This window comes from Chaetodon auriga, chromosome 3, assembly GCF_051107435.1.
Source record: "Chaetodon auriga isolate fChaAug3 chromosome 3, fChaAug3.hap1, whole genome shotgun sequence".
NCBI lineage: Eukaryota > Metazoa > Chordata > Actinopteri > Chaetodontiformes > Chaetodontidae > Chaetodon > Chaetodon auriga.
Window position 1 is genome coordinate 19631597 of NC_135076.1, and position 22106 is coordinate 19653702.

The window sequence follows — 22106 nt, forward strand, 5'->3', positions numbered from 1 at the left end:
ATTGTGGGCGTGAGTGTGTTTGCGTGTGCAGCTTGTGATTTGTCAGTTCTTGGTCACATGACTAAACATCCGCTCTGTGACTGTTGCTGTTTGGCAGCTATGACAACGAACTTTGAAAGTTGGATGAATGGCATCGCTGAAGAAGCAGCTTTCCTCCTCTAAAATGGTTCAAAAGTCTTTAAAATGTACCGTATACTTGGACGTTCAGAAAGTAAGTGAGTCATAATGTTGCTCCAGTGCGACAAATCTCAGAAACGGACCTGTTACTGTAGCGTGGTTAACGTAAGCTAGTTAGCGAGCTGACAAACATTTCCTTCATGTTAGCTTGATGCTAACGAACGGCTGTAACTTAACATTTGAGTTGGATTCGGTTATCGTGATTAATGCGTTTACATTTTGTCCCTAAATCCTCCTGAACATTAGGAATACTGTCGAATTTGCCGTAACTCTCCAACTAATGGCAAAGCTCATGTGTTTTACTGGTTGGCTCCAGTTTAATCCACATAAACCGACATTTAGACTAAATTCGTAGCTATGTTAGCTAGCTGAATTAAACACGTTCCAGGCTTTCCCATGTCTGGCATTAAGGGGTTTTAAATACGGGGATAAATAAACTTGAAGGAGTCTACTTTTTTATTGTTTGTGGTAACTTCGTATTTTTGTTTCTGCATTTTACAGACACATTTAAGTGATTCACTTCAAATTTTCCCAAAACAATTGATTTTTTCGCCCCTTACTCCAGACATTAACTAGCCTGAACTTATGCTGTTAATATTGAGCCAAAAGGCGAAAATGTCTGTAAAGCACAGTTGGATTACAGCCACTTTGAGCTTACTGATTTTTAAACGATGTGTTTACTTTAATGTGCTGTGTCTGTGGATCAGTTGTAAGCTGATCTAATTTCTTCTTTGTATATCAAAGTAATTCAGCTTGGGTAATTTTGCATGAAAAGGTCCTACTGATGTGGATGGTTCCTCAGAGGATTGTACACCTGTATAGCTGAGGGTTTTTTGTCAAGGGAAGGCTGTTTTTCTCATTAGACAGAAAGAAATCTGTCTGTAAAGGACACATACAGAAACAGCAGTGCCTGACCTGACACTGTAGTCACCTACTTGCACTGTTTGTGTGCAGGTCACATGTCCAGGAGTGTTCCTGTCTAAAAAGAACCATATCTACCTCAGTGTGTGTATCATGGGCCAGTACAGGAAGACTCCCTGCGTGCCACCTGTGTTCCCTTTACTCTTCCACCACAAAATGATATTTGTCAAGGTGAGAATAATAACTGTGCATTACAGGACGAAGAGCTGCCTCCATCACTAAGGTACAAGATGTAGAATTACTTGTCTGTCTGGTATTTTTTTAGATGTACTGAGAGAGGTGGTGGGAGGACTAGTGGCGTGTTTTCCAATATCAATAAAGGGTGCATCTCACATCTCAGAGCTTATGTTGGCTCCTGCAGATACCTATTCGTTGTACTTTTATCTACAAAAGATTGAAGGTCAAGAGATCGCCACCCCAGCAGTTGTTTTCTCTTTATTTGTTTCTATTTGAATTCCTATGACTTGCATACCATATACACTACAGACTGTTACTGGCTTATTTTATAAGTCTGATGATTTAAATAGAAACCCTCCAATTTGAAAATTGCTGCCCCCAACTGCTGATAGAACTGGCCTTCTTTTCCCTGAGGAGAATGGCAGCGTTAGATATCGGGCTGTCTGTCTCGTCTTGTTATAAGTATTGATTTGCTTTGTCTGTACTCTGTCTGTTTTACCAGACTTTCCCTGGTGTTGTTGACCCTGCTGATGTAGCTGACCTCCTTGAAGGTAAACGGCCGTCTGGGATTTTGCTTCCTCATCTTTTAGTCCCGAATCCTCTGCTATGCAAGCTTATAGGCTATTAGTTGTGATACTGATCATTACCTCACAGTCTATTTGTGCTTTCCTTCCTCATAGCTGACACAACATCTTTTGAGCTGATTCAGTTGGTGCCTCCAGGTATGCTTTCTGATGATGCCATATGGGCATGTTAATTCCTCACTCTTATCTAGTCATTGCACTGCAGAAAACATGATCTCTAACTTGGATTGTATGATTGTGCGTGTTCATGTTTACTGCCTGTCTGTGTATGGTTTTAAGAGGGTGAGATCCTTGCCGCGATGGTGGAAAGCAGCAGAGATTTCCTGTACCCTGGTCCCAGATTGCGCACCAGAGAAGGAGCTGCAGAGAGAGAGATACTGTTGAAGAGATCCTCCACCTTTCCTGTAGGCTGTTTTTCCATCTCTTCTTATTTTTATTTCTTAATCCCCCCTCCAACACCTGTGCTGGTATTCATCAAACGTCCAAGAATTACACCTCAGAATGCTCCAGAGTCAGCCATTTTGCTGAGCAAAAAGACACATTTATCAAGTGACCTACTCCAATTCACAGCAAAGTGGAAAAGTAACTTTTAAGAGCGGCTCTCAAGTGTTCACATGACTGATTGCATGAATGCTCAGAGAAGGAATAACCAACAAAACTCTGCTGCAAGACATTTAGCTGTGTGTGTCAACAATAAGGATGCATGGAAGTGATTAGAAACAAAATCAAGGGCAGATTTATTCTTGTTGTTTACACCCCTGATAAATGCAAAAAAAGTGTTGTAACATCCCATCAAAGTTTCAGATTGAATGCAAACAATAGGCTAAAACTGCTCTATCCTTAATTATACTGCTTCGGCTAACATATTATTTGTAATGACAAATGATATTTTGTACATTCACACAGAAACCAGGAGTGTGCTCGCCTCTGTACTGTGGTCATCTACTCTGATTTTCAAGTTGTAAGAAATCGCATGACTAACTTTTGAAGTGAAGGATTTTTACTCTTCTCTGTCATTTCAAGTCCAAGATTTTACTTTTATTAGGTCAGTTGTCAGTGAACAGAGTTTGTTTGCAAATGGCTGCATTCTGTTTTTATCGGAGTTTTACACAGCGTCCCAACTTTTCTGGAATCGGGGTTGTATTTCGTGCTAGCAAAGGTAACCTTGGCTGCTGCACACTGTTGAATTCATTAAAGGAAGGATGTCAGTTGATGCGTTTAAACATTGTTCACATGTCACAGCGACCCCACATTGTGCTCGTCATGTGATCCGGCTGGATTGGCACCGGTATTACACGTGTCATTCATAGACTGGAGAAGATTGGTGCTTTCTCTAAGTGAGTCTCCTAATCTCTGTGGCTCATGTGTCTGCGCACATGACAGGCAGGTACACTACCAAGATAACAATTCAAAAACACAGTCTCGTCTCAGAAAAAGTAATTTCTTCAGAAAAGATAGCATTTTGCCTTGTAGAGCTGTCGACTGCCTTTGCCACAGACGTAAAAAACGAAGAACTTGCTCTCTTTTCGTCTTTTTGCTTTTTCCTCCTCCTCTTCTTATATCATCCCTTCATCTCTCCGTGGCTGCGGGTTCCTTTTCTATCCACCCCTTGTCCTCTGAGGCACTAACTGGCATATTGAAATGTCTTTAAACACCATTCCCCTCACCGTTGCTTTTATGTGTTTGATGCCTACATAGCAATTTAGATGTCTCTCTCCAAATGCCATATTATTTAAACATCACTGGAGCCTTTTTCTTTTCTTCAATTTGTTTTTCTCAAGCCAGGCATAGATTGAAGATTTGTGGTTGTAAATTGGTGTTCCAAGCAGTGCTGTTATCTGTCCTTTTGTCTTCATCTCCCTGTGAAAGGTGTTGCGTTTGTTCCTATTGTCCCTCTCCCTCTAGGGAATCTCCCCCAAAGTGGAGTTTGGCACGACATCAGTCATCGAGGAGAGTGATGGGAGAGACAGCTGGCCTGCCTCACCTGTAAGTGTCTCCTCATCGGTCTGTGCATAACCACGTACACCATACATCCACTTCATCACATTTGTTCTACCTTTTTTTTTTTTTTTTTTTTTTTTTTGCTTTTGATTTATATGCTTTATGTCTGTAGTTAATGTGTAGAACACCTTAGGAGAAGTCTGCCCTTCATAGATGGCTTTTTGTAATCTGTTCATGGCCTTTTGTAACAGCTTTGAAACTGTTCAGATCCATCAAGTGCCGCTCATAAGTCAAGCAAACAGTGGGCTTATCATCCTGTGTGATTGTTCCAAATGTCTGAATTTGGACACATCACAGCTACGTACTCAGCGTAAGTGTTGACCAAAGCTCAAACAGTGAACAGTTCATCTCTAAAGCTCTAATGATAATGATAATGTGGTATCGCTCACCATCAGATTTGTCTGTTTCCACCATACATACCCACCTTCTATTGTTGCCATGGCTACTGCATCTATCTATCTATCCATACTGGCAGTGTTTCAAGGGTATCTGTTCTCTCCTTGTGAATGTAATTACATGGAGGCAGATCTGTGATGCAGATAGCGAGGCTTCTCTCACATCTCAGTCTAGCTGGGAGTTTACACGATTTTTGTCACAGACCCAGTCAGTCAGTCAGTTACTCATTTTTTTTACAGTAACGACCCAAGATGAGGGTCACCTGTATCTCAGCCACTGTGTCCTTGTGGATTTTAAAGGGTGTTTGTGCTCAGCTGCATAAAATCACATTTTACTTTTTGAAGAATCTGATTCTCTCTTCCTTTCCTTTTATGGGCACTCCCAAGTTTTCACATGTTCCCATCCACTGTTGAGGTTTTCAGTGTAGCGCTCAATGAGTACACTGATTAATCAATGAGACAATCGATGCAAAAAGAAATGAATTAATAATTGTGTTTCTGTTTTCAGGCAAACATTGTCTGGTTTCAGCTTCTCAGATGATAAATGGTAGATTAATTGATAATGAAGATGATCCTTAGTTTGAATCTTAATCTACTCCTTGATGACCTTTTGTGACTAATACGTGAGAGGTACTGGGAGGGTGGAATAATGCGCCAGTTCCAGACTGAGAAAGACTGTTCTTTAAAGAAAAAGCAGTGCGGATGAAAATCTTTCACAAACAGTCCTGTTTGTAACATATGATCCATCACACAGCGGTTGGCATGTTGTGGCAAAAACACTGCCATGCATCTCCCAGGTGCAGTAACCTAAGCTAAGCTATTTGTTTAAATGGGATGTCATTGACAGCGAAGCAGATTGTCAGAGTGTTCTCCCGGTCCCTCAGGGGGATGTCTGGATCAGAGCACCGCTGTGGCTGTCAGACAGTAGAATTTCTCCATTTTCTCTGTCCTAATGGTTCCTCAGCATAGGCATTTTCCTGACTGCCTGCCCGCCCAGCTGACAAACCATGTCCTGTTTTAATAGAGATTTAGAGTGATGGCAACAAAACCTCTAAAACTGCAGTGATGAAGATATGCACAGAATTTTGTACTGTCTATCTTTGCAGATTTCTTTGGTGCTTTTATCTTTTATTGATTGACATAATTTTCATTTAGATGCTGTTTTTAATCCAAGCCATTAAGGGGTGGTAGTGTAGGTGACTTGCTCAGCCCACCACTTTAGTCCAGAGTGAAATATCTCAACAATTGTCGATAGATGACCATGAAACCATGAGACATTCAGGGTCCTCAGAGGATGAGTCTTAATGACTTTGGCAATCCCCTGACTTTTCCTTTAGTGCCTCCATCAGGTCAAATCTTTGACCTTTCCCTTCCAAATATCTTAACAGCTACTGGATGGATTGGTACAATATGTGATACAGACATCGATGGTGCCCTCTAGCTCCACCATAAGGTTGACATTTGGGATTTTTGTGAAATGTTTTTTAGATACTTAATATCTATATTTACTTATGTTTAGTGCCAGTTGGCAAATGTTACCATGCAAAAATACAAAATTAAATTAGTGATCATGATAAGAATTACACCTGATCAGCAAATGTCAGCATTGCCACTTTGAGCATGTCGGCATTTTGGATGTGTTAGCATGCTGCAGTGAGCATTTGGCTCAAAGCGCTGTGATGCAGCCTCACGCATGGCCTCATACTTTTGGTCTTACTATTTATCAACATCCCAAGCTTCTTTGTCATACAATCCCAACAGTGGAAATAGCAGCACATCATATCAGACAAGCCTTCATCACTCAGTTGGTGCCATTAAAACTGGCTGCCCAGTGAGGAACAGACAGAAGAGCTGAAAGAAGTCAGGCATGGTGGTAGACGTGGGGAGGAGAGCATGCTTGGCTTAATAACATTAGATCAGACCAATCTCAAATGGCAACCTCAATGAGGATTTATTCATCATTTAGTTTCTCTTAAAAATAGTTTTCATGTTGTGTGATTTCCCTTATTAGCATTTAGATTATCTTTGTTTTACAGCCAGGTAATGCCTTTTTATCATATTAGACTGGAGATGGCCATCAAATGCAATTAACATTTTATCTTAACGTATTTATCCCCGGTTGGCATTACCCGCAGGAAGTGGGATATTGCATCGGAGAATGATGTTAGTGGCCATTAGAGTTATTGAAGTAATTCTGCAGAGGTTGTCTCCATGGCAGTGCTGACTGTGAGAGCCGTTGTTGTTGTAACACTTAAGCTGAATGATTTAGCTAATGGTTTAATGGTTTTGTCCAGGGAGAGCAAGTCTGTGTCGAGAGTGAGAGCAGCTGCCTTAATGGCTAAAATGGCTGACGCTTGTGTAAAGGAGCAACATTGTGGTCTGCAGAGAAATCTAAACTGCTGAGACAAATGCTACGTGTCACCTCAAAATTGAGACCTGTGAGGGTAGCTTGACATGTCAGAACAACATATCAACATTTCTCTCTCTCTCTCTCTCTCTCTCTCTCTCTCTCTCTCTCTCTCTCTCTTTCTTTCTGTCCCTTTACCCCCAGACTTGCTGTCTTTCTCCAGTGAGGCCATCTTTAACCCCACCCAGACAGAGCTCAGCAAAAAAGCTAAATGTTGAGGCAAGAATTACGAACTCTGCACAGTCCTCAACATCTAGACCATCCCCTTCTCCATCGCCATCTGGCCGGATTCCCCAGAAGAACAAGAAGAAAGGAAAGCGCGCTTCTCCCAGAGTTTCTGTCGACTCTGGCTACCAGCAGCCCACAGTTTCCTCAAGGACACGAGCCTTGTCCCCTTACACCCACCGCAAGATGTGCCAGCTTTCAGAGGACGCCCGGCAGAGGCTTAGTCATCTCCAGCTGGGGCCTCACCACTTCAGGAAGGAGACTGAGAGCCAGCCGCCCTTCGTGGTCGGTAACATCAGATATACTCCTCCAAACTGAAGGCAGTTGACAAAAATCTGATATGATGGTTTGTTTAATGCCAATAATACACGTGTTCAGTGGACGGGGGTTATAAAATTAATGGGATCCTGAATTGATGTAGTTCAAACCACAGTGGGAGCTTCCCAAAATTTAACATAATCTAGTGGGCAGATTAAGAGGAGGGCATAAAAAGAGAGCAGTGTTAATCTTTTTACCTGAGCCGTTAATGGATTTTGACGTCATGAAAATGTTTCACTGTGTGCGCGTGTAATATGGCCTATTATCCTCACTGAGGGGCTTGAGTGTGCTTTAATAGCACGTCCTGGATTTAGGCTGGTACACAGTTATTTATTAACACAGCTTTAATTATGACCGTATCACTACTATGAGAGATTTGCATATAAAAGGGAGTGATTTTATGATCATACAGCCTTGGGGAATATACAGTTGATGGACAAGAACAACACAGCCTCTAGCTCTGTGCCCCCCCCACCCCCCCGCTCCCCATTGTATTCCTGCTTCTTCATTTACATCAAATCTAATCCTGAGGTATGAATATCAAAATCCACTAGCATGCTGTTATTAATATAAATGATTAGGTACACAGTTGTTTGTTTTTGTCACACACCTGAATGGAATTTACTAGAATACAACAGGCGTTTTATTAAAGAGAGGAGCATGTTTTTCCTGCTCGGTGTTCCTGGGGGAATCTTCTGTCGACAATTAACCCTAGTAATTGAGAGTCAAGCTGCAATTAACAAATAGATACCTAATGAAGTAGCTTAGCCCCATGGTGAATGCATTATCAGTGCATGTTTCAGAGCTTCGACTCCCTGTTTGTTTGTGAAGAAGGACGCACATTCCCACAGAAAACACAACCTACGTTCTTTGTTTTCTTTCTGACTTACTGTGACGTGCTGTTGGTGAAATGATTGGCCGACTCGTGGAGTAACAGTCAGACAAACTTTTTTGGCAGCTTTTCCTTTACTTTGCACAAATTAGAGAAAAGACTGAATGTGATCAATGTGTTCTGCAGAGAAAGCGTTTGTCCATTTCTGTTCTGGCGTTTGTTATTTGGAGTTGGCTGACTGTGTCATTGATTAATGTATCAGGATGGTGTCTAAATGAAGGAAGAAAACCGTCCCCGCTGAGAGCCAAAACAACCTCACAGTTCATGTGTTTTTCTTGTCGATGAAATAATTCAAACTATGACACTGTTAAGTTTTGATGGCTGATTATTTTTCGGTCATGTTTTCTGCCAGGTCTCCATTTGCAGCAGTGTCTCTGGGATGGAGACTCCCTCCTCCTCTCCACACAGTGGTAGCATGCACCGACACTCTGTCAGCGTCAAAGCTCATCACACAGGTAGAACTTCGCACTCATGCAAAGGCTAATGCATGTACTGTTACACACCTGAGGCTATACATGCTGCACAGATAATTTTTGCAGTTGGTCTAATATATTAAGATTTGTAGTGTTGTGAAAATTCTGGTTTGATGCCTTTGTTTACATCTTCATGATAACATGGTGACATCTTTCAAAATGAATAATGGACTGCATTTATATCTTTGTGTTGATGAGCAAACTGAGGATATCAATAGTGACTGATTTGTTGTAGTTAAATATATATAAATACATCTAAATCTAGATACATGTAGGTCTATACAGCTGCCTCTATGTAGGGCAAGTCTCACTTATGTTTAAGCAATAAACCTTATTTCTTACTTAAAGGTCTCATATTATACTCATTTCAGGTTCATACTTTCATTTTGGGTGTCTACTAGAAGATGTTTACATGCCTTAATGTTCAAAAAACATTTTTCTTATACTGAACATTGATGCAGCACCTTGATTCTCCCTCTGTCTAAACACTCTCACAGCAGACCTGACTGCTCGTTTAAAGGCTCAGTTTGTGATTGCGGGCTGTGTGCATTTCTCAGGGGATCGAGTATTTTGATTCTTAAAGAGTATTTAAATAGGACATAATCCGGCTTTATGATCAAAAAGATACGGAAGTCTCACTTTCAACAATATTGGACCTTTAAAGGAAGTACTGTAAATGTTCTGAAATCAAAAGTTGAGATGTCTGTTTTCATCAAACACTTGTCTTTGTCATTGTAGATTCTTCTCTCCTGGGGAGTTACAGACCCAGAACAGCCAGAGTAAGTCTCATTATAACATTTCAAACCAGCAAACACAAGCATGGAGTTTAGTGTTCAGATATTGTGTACAACTTGATGATTTGCAAACAAACAGTTTTAAGTCAGGATGCCCCTTTCATACCCAATCATGGTACTGTCACCTGTTACCAATCAACCTGTTTACCTGTGGAATGATCCAAACAGGTGTTTTCGGAGCATTCCACCTCTTTCCCAGTCTTTAGTTGCTCCTGTCCCAACTTGTTTGAAACATGTTGCTACATCAAACTCAGAATAAGCAGATATTTCTAAAAATCCATGATGATGATGAGGTGAAGTGTCCCAACTTTTTTGGAATCAGGGTTGTAAGTTGCCTTGTGGCCATGACACATTGTCACTGTATGCACATACTCCAAATCAGACTCAAAGACAAAACATCCAGCCAACTATACGTGCATGCACTGCTTAAAACTGTCACATAAGTCAAACCCTGTTGTCCGTTCACTTCTTCCAGGTGAAGTCAGGTTCAGCGAGGGTCCAGTCGTCTCCAGGGACACGGTCCACACTTGAAGCCCAGACTAAGAGCCCGGTGAGAGGCGCTGCGTCGGCTCAGTCCACCCTGACCATGTCAAACTTAGAGGAAAGTCCTCTAATCCTCAACCATTCCCTCAGAGAAAGGTAAGATCCCTACAGGATCCGTACAAAGTCTAGTAAGTCTGGAAAATGCTTCGTTTTAACCATAATGTTTTTAAGGTTAGGACTGTGTTTGAATTAGAATATTCTCCTTGAAATCTGATTTACATCAACACAATCACTCGCATAAACCAAAAGTCTTTTAATATTTTAAATAAAGTCCGTCGTCATATTTCTTGTGTCACACCGGAGATAGATTGGCTGACACGGGTGATGAAATGGAAAGAGCGTTTTTTTTTTCCATTCCGCTTGGCGTCATAAGGGCAACCATCTGGTCTCAGAGTGTGTGCGCGTCCTCTTACCTTTGACGTCCGTGCATGCACATCGAAGTTAGCAAGGTAACTATTGTACCTGCTCATCAGTTGTAGAGAGCAGGTGGATTTTGTCATCGCTTTAGCAACAAGTCATTAAAATGACAGCTGGCTGGCTAATGAAAATATATAGTGAGAAAAGTCCTGCATTGATCCCTCACTCAGGAAATTAGCAAGCATTAAATAAGCATGATCAAAACATACAATCAAAGGTAGTCTATATCAGCTGGTTAAATAAACAAAGTGGTAATGTACGCTGATTGCTGTGGGTATGATGGAATTGTGTGAACTTTATTTTTTGGAATTGCATTTATAGTAACAATTTAGATGTGATGATAAGTAGAGTCTGTAAGTCTTTGGTTTAGGTGCCTAGAAAGTGCTTGAATTTGACTCTTAAAAAGCTGCATGAACCCAGTATCTAGACAATGCAACCCTGCTGTTGATGTGGGTAATTAGTATGAGTGTTTATAACTTTGTGTCGTGGTGTTTCGTCGGACGTATGTTAGGATTGCTCTCAGGATTGCTCTGTTTTCTGGCCTCAAAAGCAGCTGATTTTCTTCAGCTCACATCAATGTTGGAGAAAACATAATCCTATTTTTTTTTTCAGGTGTTTGCCCTGAATTTATCCTGATCCATCTGTGTAAATAATTGGTGTTTGCTCAAAAGATCTTAACAGCAAAAGAGGCACCTGTATGAGTTTCCAATTACAGTATACGGCAAATATATGACAATCCCCTGAGATGGTCATACGCTGCAGCTGCTTTGTGTGTGTGCGTAAATGTGCGTCAACTCATACACATCCAGTCTTTAATTCTGATCGCACTCGACAGACAGGATGAATTTCCCTCCACCTCTTAAATTACAGAAGCTGATGTCTTGTCATGTTCGTTCATTACGGAGAAAGGAGGCTGAGAGAAGGGAAAACAAAGAGGAAAATGGTATTGATTTGTGTTTCAGCTCGAGTCTGATGCATTTGACCCGATGCACGCTTTAATACATTCAGAGAGACCTTGTCATCGATCATGGCAGCTGTGAGTTAAACACACCGATGGGACCGATGTTCTGTTTTGTTTGTTTGTTTGTTTGTTTGGACTCTCCTTTCCCCTTCCGTTCAGCTCAGTCCATAAGTAAACATTAAAATCAATAAACAATCTTAAACTGCAAAGTAAATTGTAGGAAATGAATGATACTTTTCTCTCAATTGAAAACGCGACAGGAGTTGCAGGGTGGGAGATTAGAGCAGGCCTTTGTAGATTCCCTCCGACAGGGAGAGGGGCACGTCTTACCACCAATCTTTGATCTATAAAGAAAATGACAGATGCCAGCGGCGAGGTTTGCTCCCTAAGCCCCGAAGTCTCAGTCTATTCATGTCTCTGGACGATTTGTCCTTGATGACTTTTTTGAAGCAGGTAGCAAGTTTATCTGATTACAGATGAAAAGCTTCCATTCCCTCACTGCTGGCCAGGCCAAGACGTCGGCCAGTCAGTCAGACAGTCATCAGCCCTCCGCTTCCAACAAATAGACGTGGATGAGAGGCAATACTGGAATTTATTACTGTTCACTTCCATCTGTCTGTCAGTGCCAGCTTTTATTTCATAACTGCCTGTGGCTACTAACTTGCAGACGCGTTTATATTGTATTGATGAAACGCATTTATGCCTCCAGCTCAACTGCATGGTTGGTTCTGTCAATTGTGAAATTGCTTTTTGTTTTGTTTTTGTACAGAAGCTTGAATGTAGAGGAACCAAAAATGAATGTTTAGATGGAGGAAACACTGCCATTTATTTCAGAGTACTTTAAAAGTCTGTTGTTGAACAGAGTACACCTAAAGTGTGTCAAGTCAGGGGACTGGTACTTTCAGCTGTGCTTCAACTCTCACTTCTTATGTTATGTTACAGCACAGACTAGTGGCCAAAGGGCGTACCTGCCAGAGCACCTTGAAAAAAGACAAGACATTGTTTGTAATTATATGATTGAAGTGACTTCAATAATCAATAAATTATTGAGGTCATATTTCAAGCAAAAATGGCAAACATTCCAGCTTCTCCAGTGTGCCGATTCAGCAAGTTTAAAAAAATAAAAAAATAACAACCACAACATTGTGTAGCAGTACAAGTACATATATATATATATATATACACACACACACACACACACACACACACACACACACACATTTTACTTTCCTGTCCTATTATTTGTTTTGCAACCTCTCAGACTTATCTTTTGATGTCTGGCAGGTGTCTTGACGCTCAGGTTGGGAATTGCTAGATTAATCGCTTTTTTTTTTTTTTTTAGATGCGTCCCTGATACCATCACCATTTTTCCCTGTCGATACAAAGCTTTACATCAGCCCAGCTTTATACAAACTCAGCTGATGATCTGACGTGCTGCTTCTCTGTGTTTGTTTTCCTCAGGCTCCAGACCAGCCAGCCCAGTCCATCCTACTGGGAGCAGATCCACAGCCGAGTCCAGAGGATTCTGCAGACACACAAAACCACCAGGGCCCAAGTGACCTTTGACCTTTGACTTCCTGATCTGCCAACATGGTGACCAAAGCGCTGAGGTCACTGTATGAAAACCCTTCGTGTTAAACCAGTCACTCTTATTATGCATCCCTTCAGTTGTGAGTTGAAAGCAGATGTTGAGTTTAACCTGCTGCGTGTCTGTAGGAGTGGATGCACGCACTAAGGTTCCTTCTTAACCTCAGGATTTAATCATTCAGTGAGTCGAACCATCACACATGTATCATCATTTATCTTCTTTTGATGTTCATTTAAATTTCAAACCATCCCAAGCACCTGCTGAGCCGCCGCTGCTCTTTGAAAAGGCAGGAAATTTGCAGGGGTTATGATCAGAAGCATAGCAGCACCGCTTCCCTCCCACCCATCAGCTGGGCTGTTTTTTTTTTTTTAAACGCCCCGATGGTGAAACCAAACAGAGACGTCGTCTAAATTCTCTAAAGCCGTGTGTGAAATTGGCTCGGGTATAGAGAGGCAACATTTTGTGTGTGTATGGGAAGGAGACACGGTGGATGTAAGCTGCAGCTGTTAAGGGCTCATCTCTCGCAACACAAAAGAGACACAAGAAGGTAGCCAAGAGCCACCGTTGGGAGCCAGCAGCTACAAGAGATTTAAGAGAGAGGAGGAACAAAAGTAATCCTGAATGAAAGCACAGGAGACACAAAGAAATGTAGCCTTAACATAAATTAAGACGGTCATTCAGATCCAGAGCGCTGCACTGAAATGTCTTGAACACTGAAGGAGTATTCAGTGTTTGCATGTGCTCATCGGAGGTTATGTTCTCTGTGTAATGAACGCTTCATCTATGGGACTTCATTCAGCCATCGGAGCTGAATGACATCTTTTATCAGTGCTAATGAAAATGCAGCTGTGTCGCGCACTCTTCACAGCTGTACTTACAGATGAATTTATTTAACTCTGAATGATAGAAAATGTATTCTCTTTTACAGGATAATCAGTTTCTGCTTTTCTTTGATGCAGTCGAGCACTAACTAAATGTGCAGCCAGGATCTAATTGATGGGAAAACTAAATCCTCTCTTTGACTCATATTGACCATGTGTCCGTCTCTACTCAGAGCCAGAGGGAAAATGTCAAATTGTCATGCTCACTTAAAAGCTACAGTGGTTGGTTCCTCACAGAAAGTCAAAATCTACCCGACAGGCGTGTACGTCAGCTTCTCACAGTTTGTATGTCTGTTTTTCAGTCAGTCTTGAATCTGCCTGGGGATTGAATTCCCCGCTCTACACGCGCCCTCCTTCACAGCAGGTAATATTTTTAATAAACTTGCTCACTGCATCTGCTTTCAACGGCTTGATTACCAGCGACTGCATTTCATTTTCACTTTAAATGTTCTGAAAACACAACATAATTAACTTCCACAGGTCCAGTGTGCTTTTTCCGGATCGAAAAACAAAATATCTGTTCCATTTTAAATGACAGTATTACATTGGAAATCATGGCTCGTTTACCTTTTAATGTTAATATTAGAGGTATCATCAAACATTGATGTGACTGAAAATTTGAGTGTTTTTCTTTTGGTTGGGTTTGTGCTCTTCTTTACCAAAAGGTCTTTTTTCAGAATAACCAAAAACAATGGGCGAGCTACATGTAAATATATGTATGTAACCTCAACATTTGACTGTATGCGACATGCAATAAAAATGTTTCTGTTTTTGTCACAAGTGACAGTAATTAGGGTGATTTCATCCACACGACAAGCCATATTTCCAGAATGTGAGTTTAAGAGAACCTTTACAGACGCTGGTGCCAGTCAAAAGACGGTACTTTAATGTTCACATCATGCATGTATTCTTAGAATGACTGTGATTACTGTGCAGCAAAATGTTTGGAAAATACAGATCCATTTGATAAAAATAAACGTTTCAGTTGTTGAACTGTACAAAGTAATGACTTGATTACTGAATCCACTTGACTTGTATCGTCTTCTGTACGCAGTCGTTTCTTCGTGTAAAGACGCGTAAACTCAACACATCTTTAGAGATGAAAGGTCTTGAATGAGCGGGATTTACTTACGTCCCACCATATGATGTGTGCTGCTGAAGTGGAGCTGATATCAGTCTCTATGAAAAGCCGCTCAGCCAGCGTTTGTCAAGTCTTCACATTTACTTCTTATGGAATTTCTTCTTCTTGTTCCTCTTGCCGGCTCCTTGTGCTGCTTTCTCTGCCAGGATTTGCTGGTACTTCTTTTTGTTGTTGCTGGTAAGAGAAGAGGGAAGTATATTTTAAATGTCTGCATTTTTGTTTGTTTTTCAAACTTGATGCATATAGATTTTGGAAAGGTGTGACTCGTTATACAAAGGCTTACTCTGTCCTGTCTCTGAAATCATACACACCTGATGATACACACATCATGTACAGAACCAGAGCATGTTTCATGTTCATTTACCCATCAAACACAATACGGTGCAGGGTTAGCGAAAGCTACTGTTCAGCTGTCACAGCAAAGGTTTACCATGTTTCATTCTGTATTTTGATAGCTTTTACCCAATCACTATAGATAGGACTACAAATGTGACAGCAGACACTGCTGTCAGGTATAGATTTGTCTGTACACGGTCAATCTTTGGTCAAACTATCAGTCTACTTCATAGTTTAATCACCAGTGTCACAGGATCTGACGGCTCAGTGATTCCAGCTATGAATAATATTCAAGGAATCTTCCACATAGAGATCAATGTGATTGCATTTTACCGCTGAAGCCAATTACCAAAGTGTTCACGTGGACCAGATGCATGATGCTCTTTTCTCCACTCCACTGGTTTTTACGCAATGAAAATGCTAAATCCCTCCCGTTGGTATAAAAACAGCAGCTGTTGGTAAGCCGTCTGTGGGAGTGGATTTTCTTTAGTGGACGCGGGGCACAATAAGCGTTCTCGTTTGAACTCACTGCCTGAACTCAGCATCAGCCAGCAGCTCCTCCACCATGGTTCTCTTCCTGTCCTTCTTGGGAATGCGGGAGTGATAGAAGTCGGCGGGGTTGTCCACCACTGTACCGACCTGTATCACAGACACCGAAGGAGTCACACTCACGTACAGTCGACAGTGTGACGACACAATAAAGTCACGAGCAGGTTTCTAGAGAAAGATATATGAACACCTGTTTGTTGGTGACTCGTGTTTTTACCGACCTGAAAATATTTGGGAAAGCCGTCTCTGTCGTTCTTCTTGTAGAACCTCTTGGGATCCATCGAGCCCCTCATCTTCAGGACTTGGAGGTCTCCTTTCAGCTCCTGGGAGATCTCAGGGGCTTTCATATTAAACCAAGCATCTCCTGTGGATTTCTCCCTCTCCACCTGTGAAAAACAGCGATTTCAAATTTTAAAAAGCATAATCGACGCCTATGAAGCACAGAATTTGAATAAAAACTACAGTATTTACAGCGATCACATGCTTTTATGATTTGGGGCAGTAAATGTCATGATAACCGATTCAACAAATGTCACATGATCCGAGTGATCAAACTTCAACCAAAGCATTACTTTGGAAAACTTACTCTGTGTTTCAACTTCACGGCTTGTTTGGATTCACTGTATGGAGGCACTGCGTCCTTCTTTTCAAAGTCTGGTCCAATTACACTCTTCTTCATCACCTGAGGACAACAACAAAACAAAAACTGCAACACTGCAAAGCACCAAACTCCATCGACACCTCACTACTCAGAGTTAAAAAGGCCAAAGCATCAGAGAGAAACCATAAATAACACCATCTCATGTGTTATTGGATTTACTTGTCCTTGCATTGCTATAAAGTTCATTATTCTTTCTGCACCACAGATCGCTTTCAAAAAGGGAAAATCAATCACGTATTTACCTCATCTTGGATCTTCTTTTCCTTTAGTTTTTGCAGCGAACTGGAGACGAGTTTTGATTTGCTGCCATCAAAATTGATGTATAAACCCCCGAGCTCCTTCACTCTGATGCCAGGGTCAATACGGCTGGACATCTCTTTCCTGAAACAAATTGGCAAAGAGAAAATTCCTCAGGAAGAGTCGTCATGTCTCATTTCTCACCTCTGCACACAGCTCCAATGATAATATATAATAATAACAGTAATGAGTGTGGCTCTACTGTATATGCGCTCAGCTCCTAAAGTCTCATTTTGTAAGTCTTTATTTTATACAAATACCAGAGCCAACAATGAATTGATCCTTCTAACAAGTATTATCTGAGCAGCCAAAGCCTGATTTATCTTATTCCTCCTTAAAGTTACTATTAGAAACACGCTGTTGCTCTGGTTGAAACGTTCCTTCATTAAGATCAACATGGACGCTGTAGAATTTTCAATCAATCCCACATACGGTGCATACAGACAGTTTCAGGCCCGTTCAGGTTTTACACATTTTGTTGTGTTTCAGACTCACATTAAATTGGATTGGATTCATTTTTCTCCTCATCAATCTGCACACAATACTGCACAATGACAAGGTAAAAACGGCTTTTGGAGAGACTGAAAAATCCCATTTACATAAGTATTCAAACCCTTTTGACACTACCAACTGAGCTCTGGTGGATCCTACTCATTTATGGTCCTTGAGATGCTTCTACATCTTGACTGTATAACTGAATTCATTGGAGAGAGTGAATAGGAAAGCACACGCCTGGCTTTATAAAGTCTTACAGCCGATGGAGGTTGTCAGAGTGACAAGAAAGCCATGAGATCAACAGAAATGTCCGTCCACCTGTGTGACAGGATTGTGTCAAGGCACAGATCAGACTCCATCGTTATCAAACAGAAACAGCAGAAGAAGACGTTAACAGTCTTCCTGGATTTGGCCACCCGGACAAACTGAGCTAACAAAGACGAAGGGCCTCCGTCAAACAGGTAACCAAGAAGCCAATGGTCACTATGAATGAGGTCCAGAGTTCCTCTGAGGAGACGGGGGAACCTTTTACAGAAGGACAACAGAGATCTGAAAATGGTCGGACGCTGACGCATCTCATCCCACCTGAATGAGCTCGAATGCTTCTGCCAAGAATAACAGAAGGAACTTCCAAAACAAAGGTGAGCCAAGCTTGTAGGATCATTTCCATGAAGACTTGAGGCCGTCACTGCTGCCAAAGATGCTTTAACCAAGTAGTAAGTGAAGACTCTGAATACTTCTGGAAATGGGATATTTCTAGGGCTGCAAGTAATGATCACTGTCGATTATTTTCTTGATTAATCAATTAGTAGTTTGGTCTATAAAATGTTTATCGGTGTTTCCCAAAGCCTAAGATGACGCTCACAGACCAAAGATATTCAGTTTGCAGTCCCTGAAGAGAAAGACCCAGAAAATACTTGAATTTAAGAAGCTGGAATCAGAGAAGTTTGACTTTTTTTCTTAAAAAATGATTCAAACCAATTAATTGATCATCACAATAGCTGTCAATCACTGGTTGACAGCCGTTGCAGTTCAAGATATTTCAGTCCAAAGACAGTTTTTTGCTTTGTCATTGTGGAGTAAAAAGAAAAAATGAACTGAATTCATTTTAAAATGAGTTTGAAACATCATAAAATATGGAAAACTTGAAAAAGTCTGAAAACTGGAGCACTAGAAAAATGTTTATCAATCCACATCTGAAACTCAACAAATGCACAATTTACTGCTGTTAAATAACATTTAGTGCTGAGCTGCAACTGAAAACATTTCGTCATCATCATCATCGTTGCCAGGCAACAGGTGGACAGCCAGGAAGTCACTGTGATATGACGTTACTGCGCTTAGCGGTGCTGCTGTGGGTGATGCTACATCTGGGCAGAGCCTGTTTCTGCTCTGAGGCTAAGCTAAGGTGCTCAGCTGCTGGCTGCGGCTTCACGTGCGGCAAACAAACATCAGAGTGAGATTAATTTTCTCATCTACCTCTCCGCAAGGAAGCGAAAAAGTGCATTTCTCTGATTGTCAAACTATTCCTTAAATGGGATTTGCTCTCATTAAGAAAAACATTGTGAAAGTTTTATCTTTTAAACCGTCAAACTAAACATTTACGCTTGTTTTGATGCACATGTGTATTCCTGAGAGGACGAACCAATCAGAGGCTGCCACTGATCATACTTACAAGTGAGGATTTCTACTGGAGAAGAGGATATTTGCATCTTCATCTTCATCATCCCCCTCCTCATCCACAAACTCCTCATCTTGGTCCTCCTGCTCTTCCTCTGTGGCCTTCTCCTCCTGTGCTGGCCTCCTGTAGTAGTCTTCGTCCACCTCCTGTCCGGGTCGTGTGTCGATCATAAACAGTCCATCAACTGATGAACCTGCTGCTGCAGACTTACTGGAGGGTCCTCCTCTCTCCTCTGCCACGTGCTCCAAATCCTCCTCTTCAGAAACTTCCCTCTCCTCCTCCTCCTCCTCTTCTTCATCTTCATCTTCATCTTCATCCTCGCTGCTCTCCAGCAGGCTAATTATTTTTGTCTTCTGAACGATGATGTCTTTGGGTTGCTGTTCAATGCCACAGTCCACTGTGATATTGTGCTGCTGGCTGGATGTTACCTGTATGGACTCACCTTGGACCTCACTGGAGTCAGCCACCTGCTGAGCGTCTCCATTCAATGTGCTGACTTCCATTTTCTCCTCCTTGCTAGGCCGGCTTTCCACAGCAGCATCCTCATCTCCCTGTGATGAGTGGGCGTCCACATGAGCTTCTTCCATGGCTTCGTGCTTCTCTTCAGCCTCCTCTGTGATTTCATTAGTCCTCTCACATAATGTTACTGGAACTGATTGGTAAGGCTTTAACGGCTCTGATGAGAAGGCTGTTTCCTGCATCATTTCCATCTCTGAGGAGCCCCCGTCCTTATTTTCATCACACGGCTCCTCCTGCTGGTGTCTGACCGTCACTGCAGGTTCACTAACAGCCTCATCAGCACAACCGGACACATGGGAGTCTTCTTCTGAAATGACAATTACACCCTTTTCCACCCTTATTACATCTGCCTCATTTGATGGGAGACCAGCACTGCTCATGCTTTTGTTCTCTTTTTCTTCCAGTGTTTGGTTCTCGTCTTCCTCCAGCAGTGTGCAGTCAGCGTCCTCGGCGATCACTGTACTTTCTAACCTAGAATCATTTAATGAAGTGTCCTCCTCAGCCGCCTCCACGGCCTTTTCTACAACAACACTAAGATCCTTGAGTGAGCGCCTGGAGGCCGGAGCACCTCGGTTGCTGTTCCCTGACCCTGTGCGACTGCTGCAGGGAGTCCCTCTGCTGCGGGTCGAGCACGGGCTGCCCATCGGGGAATGCACGTCGGTCAGCTCAGAGTCCGAGTCCACGGCTTTGGGACCTGTGGATTGTGTCCTACCGCGTCTACGAGTCATCATACTGTAAGTGGGCCCGGACTCAAACCCTTCAGAGTCACAAGACTGCGGCTCGCTGACATCTACAGCAGCTGCTGCCTTTCCTTTTGCTGCCCGGCTCCTTCGAGTTGCTGGGGCGGGGGAGAGAGAGGTTTCTGAGGCTTCGTCGAGGTGGATGGGGATGGGACCCGTTTGCCTTCTGGATCTCATTCCTCTGCGGGTGGTGGACTTCGAAGCTGCAGCTCCTGAGACACTGGACATGCAGCTGTCAGCGTCTGAGAGCTCTGAGTCCTCAGTTTGTTGTTTGGCAGATGATCTGGTGCGAGCACTTTTCCTCTGACTTCTGGTGACTCTCTGGGATTCGGACACCACAGAGCTGCAGGACTCATCCTCCAGCACCAGATCGGCCTTGACGTCTTCCGCCTCAACACGAGCTGGGTCTGAGCTTTCAGGAGCCGTCTTCCTCCTTGCGCTCCGGCGGCTACTTCGGCCAGCTTTGGATGCAGATACTGCAGAAGAGCACGATTCCACCTCAGATATCTCTTCATCTTCCTTACTTGCTGTGCGGGGCTGTCTCCTCCTACTCCTGGTGCCTGTCATTGGTGGTATGCTGTTGGACACCACAGAGCAACAGGACTCCGCATCTGATATGTCCGCTTCGTGGCTGGAGCCCACAGGTGTGCATGGCTGCTCTGGACTGTGGAGTCTGGATGCTCTGGTACATCTTTTCATGAAGGAGGAAGGTGGGGATGCCTGATGTCCCCCCTCAGTTTTGTCAAGCTGGCTGCTGGTCTCCACCAGGACATGATGGGTAGGGCTCTCTGCTTGTTTCACAGTGCTCCTGGTTCTTCGACCTGTAGACGGGGTGGCCTGTGTGACAGAAATAATACAGTTAATAACACTGCTGGTTCTACAGCTAGCTCCCATCAAATGAGCAAAACCAATGATGTGTTCGTCCGTCTCTCAAGTCCTTCTCACTTCCCAGCGTGTCTGTGGCCCTCAGACCCAGGCCCTTTATTTCTACCCAAGACATTTAAAGTAGGACACAAACAAATGGTAGTGCATTTCTTGAGGACTGTTTTCAGTTGCAGATTAAAATACGTTTGGTGCTCTTGTGAGCATGACTGACTCAAAATACAGTCACTGGTTGTGGTGATGAAGGGAAATGTCACCCACGTGTTTTAAGAGTTTATGGACTGTAAGCTATGTCAGGCTTTGGCTGCACAGACAATACTTGTTAGTAGGATAATTTCATGGTTGTTTCTTACAGAATCTGATGACAATAATAACATCCAGAATATTGATCTTACTCATCATCTGAGACCATAACATTCAGGGCTTTAACAGCAGCCCCATGAGAAGGATTTTACGATCAATTTTAGACCACTCTAGTAGCCAGTGTTAGGGCATTGAAGGTAAAATGTCCTCCCGCTGTTAAGAGTTTAGCTGTTGCATTCTATACAATTTAGTTTTTGAATTAGTTTCGGATTTGTGCTGGGTAAAAGGTCATGACAGTGATCCAAGCATGAGAGCATGCGTGGTGCATTCAGCGTCTTTAAAATCCAAGCTGAGTAAATACAAGCTACTGCCGTAAAGTGTTCGTTATCTTTTTTACTCAATGTTTTCTGTTTTCCCGTAGGCCACTTGTCCACAGCACCGAAACGTTTACAAACTATGAGTACACCGACAGTGTCCACGTGAAGTTTGAGCAGCTGCTGACGCATCACCGGCTAACTGACACGTGACGGCTTCTTTCACCTCGCACAAAACCTTTGCATGGTCTCTAAACATGGCCAAGTTTAAAGAACGTCTCTGTTTCATACGTACCGGGACATCTGAGGACTGGTCCGGGTTTGTTTTACTTGGGGAGTACACGCGTACTCCTCTCCTGGTAGCCACCATCTTGCACGCTAGCTTCTCTCTCGCTTCCGGTGTGAAGGCTAGACTCGACTAATCGATAGACGGA

General features: G+C 42.5%; 2 protein-coding genes across 3 annotated transcripts; one reads left to right on the forward strand and one right to left on the reverse strand.

Moving 5' to 3' along the window:
* Positions 1-13: 13 nt before the first annotated feature.
* Positions 14-14625, forward strand: spata6 (spermatogenesis associated 6). The gene is made up of 11 exons (XM_076726018.1): positions 14-211; positions 1132-1269; positions 1778-1826; positions 1956-1997; positions 2139-2263; positions 3765-3845; positions 6807-7172; positions 8450-8552; positions 9309-9349; positions 9840-10003; positions 12747-14625. Exons 1-11 carry the CDS (start codon positions 128-130, stop codon positions 12856-12858), a joined length of 1305 nt encoding a protein of 434 aa, XP_076582133.1. The 5' UTR covers positions 14-127; the 3' UTR covers positions 12859-14625.
* On the reverse strand, positions 12626-22082 carry dnttip2 (deoxynucleotidyltransferase, terminal, interacting protein 2). Of its 2 annotated transcripts, XR_013076988.1 has the most exons (8): positions 21968-22082; positions 18909-21010; positions 16684-16822; positions 16367-16462; positions 16002-16166; positions 15761-15870; positions 14887-15069; positions 12626-12810 (listed from the first exon to the last, which is right to left on the reverse strand). XR_013076988.1 is itself a non-coding variant. In XM_076725998.1 (7 exons), exons 1-7 carry the CDS (start codon positions 22040-22042, stop codon positions 14976-14978), a joined length of 2781 nt encoding a protein of 926 aa, XP_076582113.1. In that variant the 5' UTR covers positions 22043-22082; the 3' UTR covers positions 14618-14975. The 2 variants fall into 2 exon arrangements, 1 of the variants encoding a protein (XP_076582113.1); XM_076725998.1 differs by lacking the exon at positions 12626-12810 and having other exon boundaries at positions 14618-15069.
* Between the last annotated feature and the right edge of the window lie 24 nt (positions 22083-22106).